General features: G+C 39.4%; 1 protein-coding gene across 1 annotated transcript in view; it reads right to left on the bottom strand.

Moving 5' to 3' along the window:
- rnf123 (ring finger protein 123) overlaps positions 1 to 18,334 on the bottom strand; it is a 148,242-nt gene that overhangs the window by 18,574 nt on the left and 111,334 nt on the right. Inside the window, exons 37-38 of the mRNA XM_078283673.1 lie at positions 17,079 to 17,299; positions 3,983 to 4,077 (exon numbers count right to left, since the gene is read on the bottom strand). Of these exons, the coding sequence (XP_078139799.1) occupies positions 3,983 to 4,077; positions 17,079 to 17,299 (316 nt within the window). The remainder of the gene's footprint in view (positions 1 to 3,982; positions 4,078 to 17,078; positions 17,300 to 18,334) is intronic.

Genomic DNA, 18,334 nt, shown 5'->3' on the forward strand with positions numbered 1-18,334 from the left:
GTTTCCTCTCACTTCTAATGATAAAGAAAGGGCTCAAGGAGGGAAATGGGAAGAGAAAAGATGAATAAAGACGACTTTCTCTGTTCCTGTCCAGAGTTCATGCTGAGCGTGCAGAAGGAAGACCTCAAAGCACCTCGTTCCCCTGACCCATGTAAGGATCCAGTCCTGTGTCTGGGGCCGAGTCAAATTCGTATTCTAATGTTTGGTAAGGTACTTCAAATCATTATGAAATAAAGAGTTCATTTCCAAAACATTTATCCATTTTGGAAACCCACCCAAAACAAAACAAAAAAACATCATCCAAACATCAATATTTCTAACAGAGGACAGTTTGTATAAGCATCAGTATTCTAATACTCAACAACTTTACCCTTTAAAAAAATATATATTTCTTTAGTTTTGTGCGATTAATCATTTTGCAAGAGAAGGTGTCACAGTTTTCATGGTGGATATCATTTTGGAATTAAAATATTCAGTGCATGATAATGCCGTTACATGCCCCCTGCTTATTTCACTTTCTCTTTCTCTTTCTCACACACACACACACACACACAAACACACACACGTATATACACAATAGAACACCATCACTACTCTCTCCATCATTCCCCAAAAAGGATCACTCAAATATCCTTCCCCTCTACAATAAAAGGTCTATGGGTTGTTATGAAAAATAGAGGAACCCTTGTGGTTTCACTGATAAATGTTTTACTATGCTCAATCAGATAAAAAGTTTTGGTTACATAAAAGGTCATGAAAGAGGAGGTTATTCTTGTTGAAAGATGACAGTGCTTTCAGCTGCACACCATCAGATCTGATCTCTCTCTTTCTCTCTCCAACTTTGCCTCTATATTACCAACACCTAAAAATCAACATCAAACATTTCACCACAACAGACGTGCGTTTCTTAAATCTGTTCTTTGCAGTATAACAGGCTGTCTGCATAATTTCTGGCCCCATCTGCTACATTTTACAGGATTAAACATTACATCACAGTCCTATATAAAAGCTGACAATATGTCTGCCTATTTCAGCTCAAGAAAAACAGGTAATGGTAAATAAGAAATTTTTGAGGTGTTGGGAGATGTGAAATATTGCCTTCAGCTATAATTTGCAAATGGGACAAAATCAATGTAGACAAATTGGGTGATTTGGAACAAAAATATCACAGGGAACTGTGAACTTGTTGGTTATAGCTGCTGGGAAAAATGCCCATTTAAAACCATTGAAATCAATGTTTGTGTATCATGGCACATATGAGGTGAGTGTATTGAAAAAGCAAATCTATAACTAACATTACACTCTAACTAATAATACACATAATGCACAGCTTTGTTTTGGGACATCTGAGCCATCACGCTATGAAACCATCATCACATTTGGCTGCGTCTTGATGAGCAATGTGTATGTCTAGACAGCTCCTGAAGACATTAAGTCTAATAAATTCAGCACTTCATGTCATTTACGGTGTCAAATTCAATCCGAGGCCACAGAATGTTTGCCGATATGCCGGTGACACCAGTTTAATCTCTGCCTCCATTCTGTTGATCAGAGGCTGAGTGGAACTGACAGCATCATTCTGTTTCAGATCCAGGTTTCTGAGGGAAACCTCTTCGCTGTTGATCATAAAGACTCTGCACAAGACACACACACACACACTGCGATACATTTATGACCAGGTTATCTGTGAATTTTTGAGTTTACTGCATACGGCCGCCAGGGCAACCTAGATTAGGTTATAGGTGCAGTCACTGCAACAGCCATGTGTGCTTTTTATCTGTGATTTGTGATTGGTTTCATTTTTTCACTCATCTTTTAGCTCCTATCCTGCAGCTCTGCTGGGGCATTCTTTCTGAATTCTGAAATCTTTTATAAGTCATGTGATTTTAACCTGTGATGTCTTATGTCTATTTATTTACTTATTTTTCTCTCTCTTTTTTGTAAAGCACTTAGTAACTGTGTTTTGAGTGCTATATAAATAAAGTTGTTTTTTTTTTATTATGATCATTATTATTACTGTCCTGCTCACTCATTGTGTGTCTGGTTAGGGTCATGAACTAAATGCCTAAAATGTAAAATGTGGGCCATGGGACATACTGTATATGCCATGGCTCAATATATGCCTATGTAATCTCCTTCATGAATGTCAGCATGATTCATTACACAGAGTCTCAGAGCGAAAATATAATTTTTAACAAATTATGTAAGTACATTTTTAATACAGAAATTAAAGAAAACAAAAGTTCAAGAAACCTTAGCTTAAAGAAAAGTTTCTTTCTTTCTTTACCAGTAACTTAGTTCATCAGCATTCATAAAGCCATTGCGGTGTATGATGACATGGACCTCAGCTTTCTATACTGCAGCTCTGCTGTCTAATTCATAAATATTGCAGTGATGCGACCAGGATTGCTTTTAAATCACAGGCCCATGGAGTATCCATATCTGTATCCCTAGTCAACTTTACCATCCCAAAACCCCCTCTTGGAACACTGTGCGATGAATGGTGAGGGTTGGTTGTATCTTAAGATTTCAAAATATATTTTTATTCAGTGAATGCAATATGAACTTTAGGATTAATTAATTTTAATCTTAGATCATACATGTGCACCTGTGCAATCCCCTGCTTTAAAAGGGCAATCTAGTGTGGTGAGTTTGAGTAAAGACAGTCTTTCAGATAGAGTGGAAGAAAGGAAAAGACAAAAAAGAGTGTAATTCAAACGCACCAGCCTCTCTGCAAGAATAAAATTACTCATGTAGCCCAAAGCCATATACCATTTATTGGTGGTCAGTGCGACTGGACTTGAGAACACTTTCCAATCACGCAGCAAAGGTTTGTGGAGAATTTGTACCAGGCATTAAAGAGCATGCAATTTCCGACTTCAAGCCAAGTAAGAGCAGAGAGCATACCCTTTTTTCACAGAGAACCATTAGTGGTTTCATGGAAATGGACTTTGGACTCACTTCACTTCAACTCTATCTGGCCTTGTACCGTCAGCACAATTCTTTCATTTTCCTTCTCTTTCTCTCACTCTTTTCTATCCATCACATCTATTTCTATACAGAGTCAAATAAATTGGGCAGGTTCTATTCTGCACAGATAACATTGTTGCAGAACTCATTATACAGTTTTTTACTGTTTCTGGAGGCGTACTGAGGCATGATGCAGCAAAAAATATATACAGCGATTTATACAACCTCAAATGCACCATCATTAGTTTGGCCCCTCCCTCCCTTCCTCCATCCCTCCCTTCCTTCTTTCCTCACCCCATCCCACTATCCTTTCTAAATCCTTTCTCTGGCCAATTTAGTTCTGTGGTGTGGTCTAAAGGGAAAGAGTAAAGGATCAAGTTCCCACTGCAGAGAAGAGGGAGCGGGAGGGACAGGATGAGGAAATGGGTTTCTCCTGAAACCCATCATGCTCTGCAGCAGACAGGTTCACCCTCAAGGGCAACGGGATCAGTGTGTCCAAACTGCCGACCTCAATGTCTTTGATTTCAGTGTGTTGACTTGTACTAAGGTTGAGGTGTAGAGTAAGGCTTTACAACTTTTTCTGACATGCTGCACTCTTCAATATCAGTTTCTCTGAGGTAGTAAAATACTCTGAACTGCCGGCCTGAGCTCTGATTAAGTGATTAAATGATTGACCAACAATTCCACTCCACACTAGAAAAAAGTCTGAAACATAATTATCTGCTATTATAATTTGTAAATCGGTCAAGGAAAGCATAAAGGTTACTTGCATTTACTGCTGCTATTAGACAAAAATCCTTTCTACAAAAGTCAGTATTTCAGGAATTGAGCAACATAACCTAATTTTCACAGTAACAACGCATTTCTGAATGGGTGTAATGGGCCTGACGGTCATGAAACCCAATCAGTACATAACCAAATCATGTTTCAATTCAAGCAAAGCTATCAAAATATCAGGAGACGGCAGTGAGATTATGCAGCGATGTTTCCTGAGACATGCAGTGAGACTTACAGCTGTGCTGGCAGCGGCCTGCTTGGATTCTTCTGTGAGGAAGGCCAACATCCGCTCCACCTTCCGTTCTTCCTCCTCACTGATGTAGTCTGTGTCTGTTTGGACACACACAAACACAAACACACACAAGCACACATATACTTGTTAATATAAAGTAGCATATGAAGTATACCATATAATAATTTTTATGGCAGCAACCCACCAGACCAAGGACAAATATATACTGAACGGAAATATGAATGCAACATGTAAAGTCTTGGTTTTAATGTTTCATGAGTTAAAATATCCCATTAATTTGCATGAAAAGCTTATTTATCTCAAATCTTGTGCACAACTTTGTTTGTTCTGTTGGTATGCATTTCTCCTTTGCCCATAATTTCTCTCAAATAATTTTCTTATATGAACTGTAACCAACATTTTCTGTCACTTTTTTGTGTTGTCTTATGTTGCAAAACCCACCCATCTGGTATTAGTAGGTATTAGTGGGCCAAAACAAATAATACAAATCATTAGATATCATTAGGGCACATTTGGGCTACGATTTGCTGGCAATGAGTATGAGCAACTGGGCAATGGGCAAAGAGGGCAATGGGCAATAGTAACTAACAAATTTGACAGTTGCAAGAGTGAAAATGGTTGAAATAACATACTGCTGCCATCACTGTCATCTTGGCCTCCTCTTTTCTACTGAAAATGTAATAATTTAATAATTTTATCAAGGATATCTACTGCAATTTCATAACATGTGTATTATAGGCCTATGTATGGGTCTGTTTTGTTAACAGAAAAGAATAATCTATTCTACTGGCATCCAGCAGCTAGCCCCAAATTTGCCCTAAAAAATTACCTTTAGACTCATGAATTACAATTCTGATTCAGATTGATCCTGACAAAAAGCAAAGCCTCACGCGCTTCACTGAAGGGCACTTCATCGCTCGACAACACTAACGGCAAGAACACAGAGACCTTGGCCATATTGACACTTACTCAAGACTGGCAGTGTAGTGTGCTATGTTGTTATTCTGAATATGATTCTTTATGACAGGAGGAAAAATACAAGTGATTTGAAGTCTTGTTCTGTCAAAACGTCTTACATTTTGTGACTCATTGTTTGGTAAAGTAAAGAAAATACCATAAAGCGTTGAAACAAAGAACCACAACAGACAACAGACTAGCAGCACAACCTTTACTGTCCTGAGCTGTGAATGCACATAACACTGAGCATACAGTCATCAGATAATAAGATCTGAAACATTAATAATCTAAAAACTCAGACAGACTATATTTTTATTCACCTGAACTTGTCTTAACTGTGAATTAAGATTAGCCAAGCCTCTTTTTCAAAGGAAACCTCCACTGAAAAGTATAGAGTTACAGTCTGCAGCAGCACCGTGCTTAAATCCATATCTGGGAAACTGACCCAGTATGTGCGTTTCTTGCTGTCTCTGTAATCATTACAATGTAAGGTGATACCTAGCGCTGATACAGGACTTGTGTAAGAGTGGGAGCCTACAAATGACATCTGGGAAACACTGTGCTGAAAGGCAGGGATCTCGTTACCGCTGGAGGACTAAAAATAAAGCACACAGGGAAGGAAAGGTGAAATGGAAAGTATTTCATTGATATCCAGTGACATTTTCCAGGCAAAGCAATAGACTGTAGGTACTCCAACACTTTATTTTACGAATCTGATTCTATTCTGTGCAACATCCTTGTAATACACTAGACCAATGCACTACTGGACACTAAGAAGACATCTTCTACATAACTATAGAATGATTAATGTACAGCGATATGTACAGTATAGTTTACCGTCCATATTATGTCTTGTACTGTACTATTGCAGTGTAGGTGAAGTCCTGTTGTCCTTGTATCATGTGTGTGAGTAAGTTGTCAATGTGTTTCTGACCCAATGCCACCAAGAGAAATTACTGTGCATTTATTGTACTTGCCATTTACAGTGAATGTGATTTGCTTTCATATCATATTAGAGCTGCTATCTGTGGTCATTTTGCGGAGGTCATTTTCTGCCCCTATTAGAAGGTATTTAGTTTTACTCAGTGTGGATGTGATACTCTTAGATTCCCTTTCTTATTCTTCCCCTTTTTTTTTCCTCCGACTCCACGATTGCTGTCGAGTGGAAAGAAAAGCATGTTGATCTCACTACCAACCTTCTCCAACCTCCTTTCCAACTTTTGCTCTCTTTTTTTTTTATTTCCCATCCCTTAAATGTTAACTGTGACAGTTTTATACATGCATGCACCACGTAAAAAAGATATTTTGAAAACAGTTTTGCCATACGGTATCTCTTGTATGAGAGAGAGAGAGAGAGAGAGAGAGAGAGAGAGAGAGAGAGAGAGAGAGAGAGACAGACAGACAGACAGACAGACAGACAGACAGACAGACAGACAGACAGACAGAGATGACAGGTATCAACATAGTGATATACAGGACTTCTACAATATGGACTTGCGCACTGTGGAAAGATGGTCAGAACACTTTCCTCACCAAACACAGCTTAAAAAAAATAAAATAAAAAGAATCTCACCAAGTCTTTCCCTCCCTGTGCTCTCGCTGCTGCTACACTTTTTCTCCCTACCACTTTCCTTTAATTTCTCCTTCTCTCTTCTCTCAACTTTCACCCTCTCATTTGATGGCCTTCGATTTGTCCTTCCATTTTCTCCCTCCATCCATATTGTTGCCCCCCATTCCCTCCCTCCAATCAGACAGATCCTCTTTCAGCGTCGGAGTGGTAGCACCCCAGTCTGGGCTGCGATATTGGCTTGTTGGACAGCTGCCATTCTGATCTGAAGGGAGAGATTACTACCATTACACACAATGTCTGGAGGAATATGGGGGGAGAGACAAAGGGAGAGAGGGAGAGAGAGAGAGAGAGAGAAATTATTACTTTTAGAAGGAGGGAGAGAGACAGAAAGGGGCAGAGAGACAAAGAAAGACAGGGAGAGAAATGAACAAAGCAAAAGTGAAAGACAGACAGACAGACGGACAGACATACTGACAAGGGGGAAGGTTGATCTGTAACTGATGTACTGTACTGCTTTGGAAACATAGCCAATAGAGAAAAACTAAATTGAACTGAGAGAGAGATGGAAACACAAGCATGCAGACACCTAAACTTGAAGACATATGCAGGAAGAGAAGAGAAATAAAAAGGAAGAGAGAGAGAGAAAGAGAGAGAGAGAGAGACAGAGAGAGAGAGATTGGCTCTTTTCCCTGGATGTCAGTAAAAGCTCCTTTGAACTGAAACAGAATGCTGTTCAGTCTGCTAGGTATTTGGTGTTTGCCAGCAACCAGCACAAAGCTAAAAGCTGTTCAAAGCTATACAATAGCCTGTGATAATGGATGGTTGTGTGTACCATAACTGATAACTGAGGACAACTGCGGTGTAAAAAAAATGCCACCTAAACAAAAGGTGGTCCCTGCAAAGCAATCTGACTTGTCAGATATAGGTACACATGAAGCCTGTGTAGAAATCCCACTTTGTGTTGAATGCTTGCTGAACTTTTGCTCCATCCCAAAGATTTTAGTTTGCAAAAAGAAAAAATCAAGTTTTGCTTTCTTTCAGTTGTAGGAACCTACAGGAAAACAGTTGAGACATTAGTGTTTTGTTTTACAATATGCTAATTTGGTCCTACTGCATCGCATTTGAGAAAAAATTGTCTGTAGCAATAATGCAGGATGGATGCAGGGTAAAGGCATATTTAGGGATATTTACAATGGCTGCCTCTGTATTATTTATATCTGTGCTCTATATGAGCCTATGAAGCAACCTTAGGGTGTGTTTCTAGGTTTCTTTTTCTGGCAGAAAAGTGTTGGCAGGGCATTGGGAATGAATGAATAAATTAATCAATCAATCAATCAATCAATCAATCAATCAATCCAGCCACCCATCATCCACTATGCTATATCTATGCCATTATGCTATGCTGTTTCCATTACGGATAAAGACTATAACGATCATCTCCATTGCCTTAAAAAGTTTCCACTTTTTCATCACCTTCTCATTCCCCATTAAAGTTTCCCACGGCTCACACCAAGCACATCTGGCATCATCTGTCATCTCTAAACCCTGACAGATGGGATCCTAAATCACCTGACCATCTGTAATATGCAGTGATATTTAGCCCACCTAGGGACAGGGATAAGAGGAACATTTAATGCTCTATGCTAATATTTTGACAGACAATACATCCGTTGCACAACAAGCAAATGCATCTGTTGTGCCCAAGTTCATGGGAATAAAGGCTGCTCTCCCATCTGGCCATCTGTACTGTGGGCAAGAATTTAGATTGCCTTGGGCAGGAATGAGACAGTCAATGAGAGGCTGCCACAATACTGTATGTATGCAATATTTAATTTACATATGTAGTCTAATATGTCTACTATACATTGTATGTCTTTTACTATGTAATGTCCTGTTGACCGTATAACATGTTTCAGTATGCACTTTGAAATGCTAAATTACCAAAATACATGCACCAATCTCTCCAAGACAAATTCTTGTACTTAAATTGTAGTTTGCTTTGAAAAAGTGACTCTGACATACAGTACATATCGACTGTGTCTTGTAGAAATGTGGGTTTTTTTCTGTGATTGAGAGCTGACCTTGTCTCCAACAGAAACAAAATGCTTGGTGGCTTTTGGTCTAAGCCAAACTGTTGTTGATAATATTTCACCATTTTTCTCAGTTCCTGAAAATAGACATTTTGGAGACATTATATTTCTCTCAGATGCCAATAATATATAAGTTACATATAATCAATCAGCACATCGTGTGTGGCAGACATCGAAAAGCTATCACAATAACTTTGTTGTCAAGCTTTATCGAAGTGCAAAGTGGTCGTTATTTCAATTTGCTCAAGGCATTTTGAATGTTGCTGCATCATGTCAATCTGCTTCAAGTAACATTACATTAAGTGTAACTCCATAGAGAACAGTCGAAACAGTCCAACCAGATGCTGATGTGTCACCAACCATCTACCCCACTGCACTGCACATTTTTTGGCAGCATTTATATATATATTTACACAAACAGGCCCCTCATGTATATGCATCATGTGGATACAGATGGTCCTCTAACCTTCTAAGACATTTTTAATATCATATGGTATTTAGACTACAAGAGGACAGGGATGGGAAAGATGATCAAATATCCATGACGACAACCGAAAGAGTCAAGACACAAGTATTGATGAACAACGCCTCTGTAACTATTGCCAACTTCAGCTAACTGAAAATGAATTTCATTTGTGTGATGCCCTTTCCACCATGACCTTCATATTCATGTTTTTTTTTTTTTTTCCCCCAGAAGGCAGGGTTTGAAATGTCGAGGCTTAATAATACACAGAAGTGATTCACTGAACATGAATGATGTATTTGCAAAATCAGTTCTTTATGAGAACTCCAGCAGGAGAACGAAGGCTGCCTTCAATTGATGCTTTGTTTTCTTTTAGCTATCTATCATTTTTAATGTTTCCAGTTCCTAAGTTACTGTGCTGTCAAATGCAGTGACAAAAACATACTTTTTCTTTCTTCATTATTTTGTGTACAAAGCAATTTGACTGAGGTACACTGACAGTTTGGAAAAAATGTGAATTACCCAAAAAAAAAGTGAGATTTGATAGTGTCTTAGAGGTGTTCCCATAAGGGAAGGGTCATTTTTGGGATGAGAAAATTAAAAAGTAAAAAAAAAAAAAAAAAATCAAACTGAAAAATCTGGGTGTGTAAAGTGTATGAGAAACCCTCTCCCCTCCCTCAACAACTTCCGTCATGGTGCCCTTGAGCAAGGCACTTGAACCCCAGCTGACCAGTGAATCTGCTTAGCGGTCAACATTAAACTGTTTGTCATGTGTGAAATGTGTTTTAGTAAAGAAACACAGATGAGAAGGACGAGGAAATAAAAATACAACCACTGGCTTTGTGGTGTGGAGGGTGACTAACACCTATTACAACAGATATCTACTCAAATCCTCTGTAGCAAAGCCATCTATCAAGACATCATCCATCATCATCTATATAAATAATATTCTGTATGTAACACAGGTTTGAGTCTGGCTCATGACCTATTGGTTGCATGTGATTCTCTCCCTCTTTTCCATCACTCTCCACTGGATGTTATCTATTAAAAACATAAATGACTTGAGAATAATCCTGAAAGCAGTGTTTGCCACCCATTCAATTGATGATTGAGAATAGTTAACATATTCACACTGCCCTTCTAGCGCCTTAAAACCGGTATGACTAACATTCATATGACGAAGACATGAAATAGTTCTTCATGTGAAATGGATGGGGGGCATTCATACATTAGGGAATGGTGGTGCTGTTCTCACAAAACAAAGGTGGTGTTTCATGTTGTGTGTAGGCTTGTTACCTGCCTGCTGGCTTTGACCCCTCCACAGGGAATCAGTGAGCTCAAATGTACTGTGAAATTTCCACTGAATGTAAAGAAATTCAATGTCAGATAAACACATGCACTACATTTACTTCATTGAAATCTTATGGAATCAGTCTTTGATTGTATTTCCAACAAACCACCTCCAGCATTAACACATTTTGCCTCTCTTTCTACTTTCCCTGTCATTTTGTATGATCATACTAGGCCATGACCAAACTGATTGGATTTTCAAAACACTGGGTGTGCTTGTGTGTGTGTGTGTGTGTGTGTGTGTGTGTCTGTGTCTGTGGCACCCATGTGTGTGCTGTATCTGTATAGAGGTCATTTGTTTTCCCACGCTACAGATACCCATTCATTAACACCAACACCTACTCCTATAGTTCCCTCGGTCAATCTCTGAGGATTAGGATATACACTGTTATTAGCCATAGTAGGGGTCCTGTTTTGTGCATTTATCCTGCACCTATGTTGCATTAGGTCTGCGGACAATCTTTCCTTCAAAGTTATACAGTAGAACCAGATTAGTATTTTGTAAAACTAAATTCTACTGTCTCTCAACCCATTAGCTACCAGACCACATGGACCATCTGATGGTTACAAAGCAAGCAAAACCTTCATTTTCTAAACTATTCTTCTTGGGCATTCTCTCCAACAGCAGACGTATTGCAGGAAGCATGCTGCAAAAAGTGGGACATCTACAAAGGCTACATCTATAGGAGCATGCTATAGTAACAAAGAGAATGGGAATCAGGAATTTGAATTGGAAAGTACCTTAGTTCTTCAGATTCTTCAATACATTGAATATTCTGTACAAATGCAAAACGTGTTGATAAAAAAAAAAAATCTTGAATAATTTAACTGGGATTTAGGATGTGATAAATCCAGAGTCAAAATTCAAGAACAAAGTCTGCATCTATGAATTGTTCATTATAACTTGAAGGACAATCCTTGTTTTTCTTCATGTGATATTCAGATTGTTCCTCAGGAGAACCTGGTAAGACTGAAATACGAGGCTGTAGTCTGGTACAGCTCAGTGGGTTTAGCAAGAAATGTACATACTCATGGTTCTGTAAGGCGACTTGGATAAAGTGTTCACCAAAGGGCGTATGCAGTGGCTTTTTTGGAAATAACCATTCTCATACCAGCTATTTCATTTAGCTACTACTAAATGAACTGGGGTCCAAAGTGTAACTGTGACATCTGCTCTTCACATTCAGCAGAAGATGATTGATTTATGATTGATTTATTTACCCATGGATTATGACAGGATTGCTTCAATGACTGCCATTCCTTAGTCGTTAGCGGTGGCTGAATTTTGCTGAAGTTTTCTAGTGTCTCGTCATTTTTACCAAAGATCTATACCAATGGTTCTCAACTCCGGTCCTTGGGGGCCAAGAGTACTGTTGGTTTTCTATTCTGCCAGGTAGTTAATTGCATTCAACTGTCGTCTCAGGTCTAAATAGCCACCGATTGGACAGCTAGAATGAAAACAACCTGGCAAAATAGAAAACCTGCATCACTCTGGGTCCTGAGGCTCGGAGTTGAGAACCACTGATTTTTACCATGCATTCCAGTTTTGCCTGATTCTTAGCCTTTACTCAGGTCAATGAACCATCTGAATATTGCATGGAGAAGAAAAAAGAAACACCACCCATCATGTCTATTATCATCTGAAAGAGGTACATAAAATAGACCCATAGACCCCATTATTATGTATGGATCCATATTGTATGTACAGAGGGGAGGGCTGGAGAAGGACATTTAATGGCTAGAGGCTCCTTAGAGGGAGAATGTCCCTATAGCGAGAGAGAGAGAGAGAGAGAGAGAGAGAGAGAGAGAGGGTGGGGGGGGAAACTACCATCAAGGCCACCTGCCTCCTCTTTCTACTGGGCGTGTGCATGTAATCTTTCTCTCTTTCTATCACTGCCTCTCTTTCTCCTTATCTTCTAAAAAAAACACTGTGCTTACTAACTCAGAATCTCATCCATAATGCATTCAAGGCTGATGCGATTAGAGTGCCTCCACCAACACACACATACGCGCACATACACACGTATTGAAACACACACCCACATACACAAACCATCAAATCCTTGCAAATAAGCAGGATCCTTTCCTGCGGTGCATTATTATTCTGACATTATGTCACGATACCAACAGCTTTCTTCAAACACAGAATAAGAGACGCCTGTCGGGAGAACGCGAGGCACAGCATGCTTCGGCCTAACACTGATTTTAATTTAACAGTACCTGCATGGTCTGTGTACTGTACGTTCATTACCCAGCAAGGGGAAACAACTACTGCTGTTGCCTGTGTTGAAATGGTTTACATTTACAAAAACAACCACGCACACATCAGATTACAACGGGAAAAAAACATAGAATTGCAAAGATTAGTATAGAAAAGGATGAGAAGAGAAGAGAAGAGAAGAGAAGAGAAGAGAAGAGAAGAGAAGAGAAGAGAAGAGAAGAGAAGAGAGGGGTAAATGAGTAGATAGGCGAGAGCAGTGGTATTATGGTTTATTATTATGGTGAGCAAAAAAAAAAAGAAGAGGATAGGATAGATAAGCAAATGGGTAAGAAGAGAAGAGAGAAGAGATGAGAAAAATTGATGAGACCAAAATATACCAGAACAGAACACACACTTAGACAGAAGCATGGTTCCTATATAAGAGACTATAACAGACTGTCTAGTCTCATGGCAACAGAGCAAAAGGACAAAGACATCAAATGACAAACGCAGGAGGGAGGAAAGGGCACAGACAAGTAGCTGGGAAGGGATGTCAAATGATAAAAACCCTTGGCACAACATGTCAAAGATGACAAGAACCACAGGCACAAGACCCAGACAAGCCCAACACACTTACATACATAAACACATACACACACTCAGGCTATGACCAAAATGACTGCAACCCTAAAGCTAGTGTCATTCACAAGAATTTCAGTGGCATCAGCTGGGGAATTGGGGGCAAGGCCTCGAGACATAAATGAACACAGATTAATACAGATGGAACACATATGCATGCACGCTCAAATTTAGGAAGCAAACTCCAATTAACTGGTTAATTGTGTTCACTGTTTGATGGAAAAATATGTAGGATATTCAAAGCACACCCACATACATACACACACACACACACACACACACACACACACACACACACACACACCACACACACACAGATAAAAGGAAAAGCTCAGATATTAACTCTGTTGAGTGTGTAATGGGAACAATATCGAGCGTCTGAACCTGTGTCTCCTCTTAATCGGATCAAAGCACAATATCATTCACTGGCAGACATCCAACACTGGCTAATTAACCTGGAGGACTTCCACATGCAGAAAGGAAAGCCTATAGCGACTCTGTTTCTTCAGACACAGAATAAGAGACGTCTGCCATAACAATATGTGGCACAGCATGCTGAGTGCTGGAGTCTGTTTACGCCATAAACTGCCAGGCTTAGGGGTTTGATTCTCATTGGGCCCAACCATTGTATAAATGTATACAGTCATATACAGTCATGATACTGTATAGTGTTTTTGATAAAGACATTATGTATGTTAAAGATTCTTGTGAATGGAGTTGTAATGTGAGGTTGATAACATTTAACTATAGCCTTAAGAGATATCAACATAATCTGTTAAGAGTGGTTTACTTATTACTAATCAAAAATCACTAGCCTTGATTAATTTGTAATGTTGTTATGTCTAACTGTGCATCCTCATGATTTTAGTTTCCACCCTAATAATCATAAAATTTGGCCATTTCATTTTGCTTTGAACAACAGTTGTGGTTGGAAATATGCAAGATACTGAAATAAGACGGTACAATAAAATTATTTTGTTCCCAAAATCAGCAATGCTTGTAATCGTAATCACAATATCTAGCAAAAAAAAATCAGGATTATCATATGATCAGGTAAGTTGTCAATCACACAAAAGTATACTATATTCACTTATATTCACCGTCTAAACTTTCTGGTACTCATTGTATTGTTCCATGTGACAAACTGCCATCCAACCAAATTGAAGTTTTTAATTTAATATCTAATATCTGCCCTGAGGTCAAACTGAATATTGAACTTTCTTTGCTGAGTACAATCTTGCACATTTGAATAAGACCCACCCATCTGACACCTAAGCACGCTAAAACAGGTGTGTGCGCCGCACTTTCAAAGTGTAATGGCACCTAATTTTACAAACTGATTTGTTCATTCACTCATTCATATGTTATTCTTATGTCCCAGGACCAGAGTACCACAACGCTACCCTGTGACGTCAGATCAGGAACAGCCTAAGCAAGCTAAGGCTAAAATCCAGTGAATTTTCAACACAAGGGAAAAAACTGACAAAGCATTACGAATCCGCACAGCACGATCCCCACAGAATCCTTGATATCCCTTTAATCCACACAAACACACACACTGATGGAGAGGGAGGGAGAGACAACGCAAATCCTCCAGATGATGCTCCGCAACGTGGCCATGGAAACGGCTTGTGTTCCCATGGCAACAGAGGATGGAAGCCGTGGTGACCAGGCCGTCTCCCGTGGCGACAGATCGAGTCCCGGGCGCCTAGCTTTCCGCTCTGGCCGTGTCAACGTCGAGTGTAGAGCTGACACACAAAGACTCGCAGTAACAGACACGGACACAGAAACCAAATAACTCCTCCAAACACACAAATGACCGTCGATGAAATATCCCAAATAATAACCTGCAGCACATGTGCACACACAGACATTAGCATACAGGCCTACAGGCACAGACAGATGTATGCACATAAATATTGACCATATCAATATTTTAACTGACAGATAATGCTATTACTAACAGGTAATTCATTCTGAATATTCAATAGCGATAATGCAAGATTGAGGTTTCCTAAAATAAAATCCCAATTAGGGCGTCTAGAGAGCGATGGCCCTGAATCAATCTAGCCGTTTCCCTATCGCATATGTCTGCATACTTTTACATAAAATTACTGTTGGTCGATGTATGGATCTCTCTTCATCTCCTCAGCCGTCTACTTGTTTCTCACCTTGCCGCTGACTGTCTGTCTCACTGTCTGTCTCTGTCTGTTTCAAGCTCTCTCTGTCAGTGGCTCTCGTTTTCTGAACGTCTCTTAGCGTTTCCCTCTGACTCTGTCCGTCTGGTTCAGGCTCTCTTCATGGATCTCTGTCTCTCTCAATCTAGAACTTTGTCTCGGTCTATCTCTCCGTCTGTCTCTACAATGTCTGTGTGAACTGTGTGTGTGTGTGGATGAGTGGGTGGGGGGCAGTGTTGGGGAGAGGTACTTTTAAAAGTAATTAGTTACAATACTTTATTACTCACATTACAAATTAGCTAGATTTACTTTTTATTAAAATTAAGTAGTTTTGCCTTACCCACTTCAGAAACTTTCTGTAGCAATATGTTGTCAATCATTTTGTTTGTCAGTCTGTTTTTTTTGCTTTTTTTTTAATTGGCAGCATGTTTTCTGCATGAAATGTGGCAAGATTTTCACTTTTACCTAGTTTTAAATTTGCACTATAAATGAAACAATATTAAAGAAAAAAATAACATTATAATTTTTAAAAAGTAACTAATAATGGATTACAAGAACTGAAAAACTAAAATATCCTAGCACCAATGACTGAAATTGTCAGGTGTGCAAACTTTATTTTATTAAAGAATTGAAAAACTAAGATGTTGAGTTACTAGTTACCACAAAACAAGTAATCTAACATTTCTCTAAATTGAGAGACAAAAAGAAAGGCAAAGTTGGACATGCAATTTCTGCAGGACACCGCCAAGATGTGAGAACCGTGTGTGCAAGCACCTATGAAGCTCCTGTACGCACGTCATGTGCATTATTTATACAGGTGCTTCTCCACCATCCTGGAAAAAAAACATACCATAAAACGCCTTTCACTCCCAATGTTTGTGCGTGTGAGTGTGTGTGTGTGTGTATACGTGAGTGCACGTGCACAAGTCCATTTCTCGTGTGCAAGGAAAGCACTGCGCCTTTGATAAATGCCACTGCAGCCCTAAATAGAATTAAAGTGAAGCCTCAATCGCATTAAGAACACAACGGGCCCGTTTCCAAGGCGTGGATTTAGCCCAACTTCCAACTGATTCACTTTCAATGGAGACACTAAATGTTTTAGAATTTATTGATTGTAAGCTCTGTCGCTGTCCTCATATGTCCTCTAAGACAAGTGTATTTAACAGCCGCAAATGGATTCCACAGATTCCAAGCTTTACCCACATTTTCAAAGTTTCCTCTTTGCCCAATTCTAAAACCTGAACCTCAAAATCAAAATCACTGTAGCCTTTGGGTCCCTATAACACTGCCAGCCTGAATAACCTTTAACTTTGAGTCACATATCAGTCTCCAATAAACTGGAAAAGTATCTGAATTTAGTGGTAACCATGTATTCCTGCACAGCTTCAAATTTTCACTTTTCAATGACTATTTCATGACATTTAGTGTACTTTCCATGAGATATCTGTCATATCAAGACAGGCTTAATATTCTTTGAAAGGTAACTAGATCGAGCAGCATGCAAGCTTAAAAAAATAATAATAATAATCCATGACATTTCCAAAACTTTTTTGATACGTTTCATCTTTTAGACTTTCTGGACCTGTGTAGGATCCCTGTGAAATCCCACATCCACCATTCTGTCTCACTCACAGGCATGCAGGGAGAAGTGTTTGCGGTCTGCGGGGGCCGTGGTGCCAGGGGCTGACGGGATGGGGGGGTTCACGGCGGGCCCCAAGGGTCCTACTACTGGAGGTATGCTGGTCGCCACTGCTGTAGAGGCAGATGACTCTCCTCCCTCTCCTAACAGGTGCTGGATGGAGTGAAGCTGGAAACAGGGGTCCGAGAGCAGGACCGATGCGGCTCGGGATATCCTGAGAGAAGGCGGAGGTGTGGGGAAGAGGGGGAAGAAGAGACAAGGGGCAAATTGTTAGAAGTTGGACTGTAACGCTAGAAAGGCTAGTCTTCTGAACCTGTTCTGTGGAAAAGTAATGTTCACAGCATTCCCAGCATTACCAAATATTACAGCAACATTTCACTTTCATAAAATACTCAATTTTCAGCATGCTTATGCACGTTTTCAATCAACAGTGCCTAAAAGTGACAAAGTGACAAGATCCCATTAATTGTCTGTGTAGAGGAGCAGTGAGGAGAGGAGAATTATAACTGGCACAAATCAACATTCTGCACAAGTACATAAATATATTTAAATATGAACTGATAAATTAAGTGTGCTTTTCAGATTAGTGTTTATATGGTAGTTGCACAACACTGTTAACCTGTTTGACAAAAATCAAATTTGCATCAAAAATGTCACCTGAATTTCTTACAACTGGCATTACTTTGGTGGACAGAGAACCTAATGCAAATGTAGAAGTTGGAGAAAAATCTGCGATCTTCAGCACTTTATATTTGCAAGGCAATTTATGGAGTGGGTAAACTTTCAAGATCACTAGGTTTTCCTGGCAAATACAACTGTGTTATAGTTGAAATTGGATGTTTGCAGAAAATGTGTTCAAGTGGAAGAATGTACATGGAGATAAAGATGGGGCCTAAAAGTGATCCTTGTGGGACTCCACATGTAATTTCTGCTGATGATGAATTGACTATGGTGAGTGAAAACAAACTATAGTAACATTTTCTCAAAACCTGAAATCATAAGTTTGTGAACCATGAACAGTCAACCACTGGTCAACTGACTTTCCTTGCCATCCGTAGTCTTACTTCCAGTTTGAAAGCATAATCCAAAAAGAAACACATGTACAATCTAAGTGGAGGTGACACTGACAATGTTTTCTTTTCTGTGTTCTTGTTCAATTTTCAATAGTTAATCTGATAAATTTTCAATTATGACAGAAAGATGCCAAGAGTCAGGACAAAAAGTCTGAACGCCAAAGGTGACGATGGAT

This window comes from Centroberyx gerrardi, chromosome 5 (assembly GCF_048128805.1).
Source record: "Centroberyx gerrardi isolate f3 chromosome 5, fCenGer3.hap1.cur.20231027, whole genome shotgun sequence".
Taxonomy (NCBI): Eukaryota; Metazoa; Chordata; class Actinopteri; order Beryciformes; family Berycidae; genus Centroberyx; species Centroberyx gerrardi.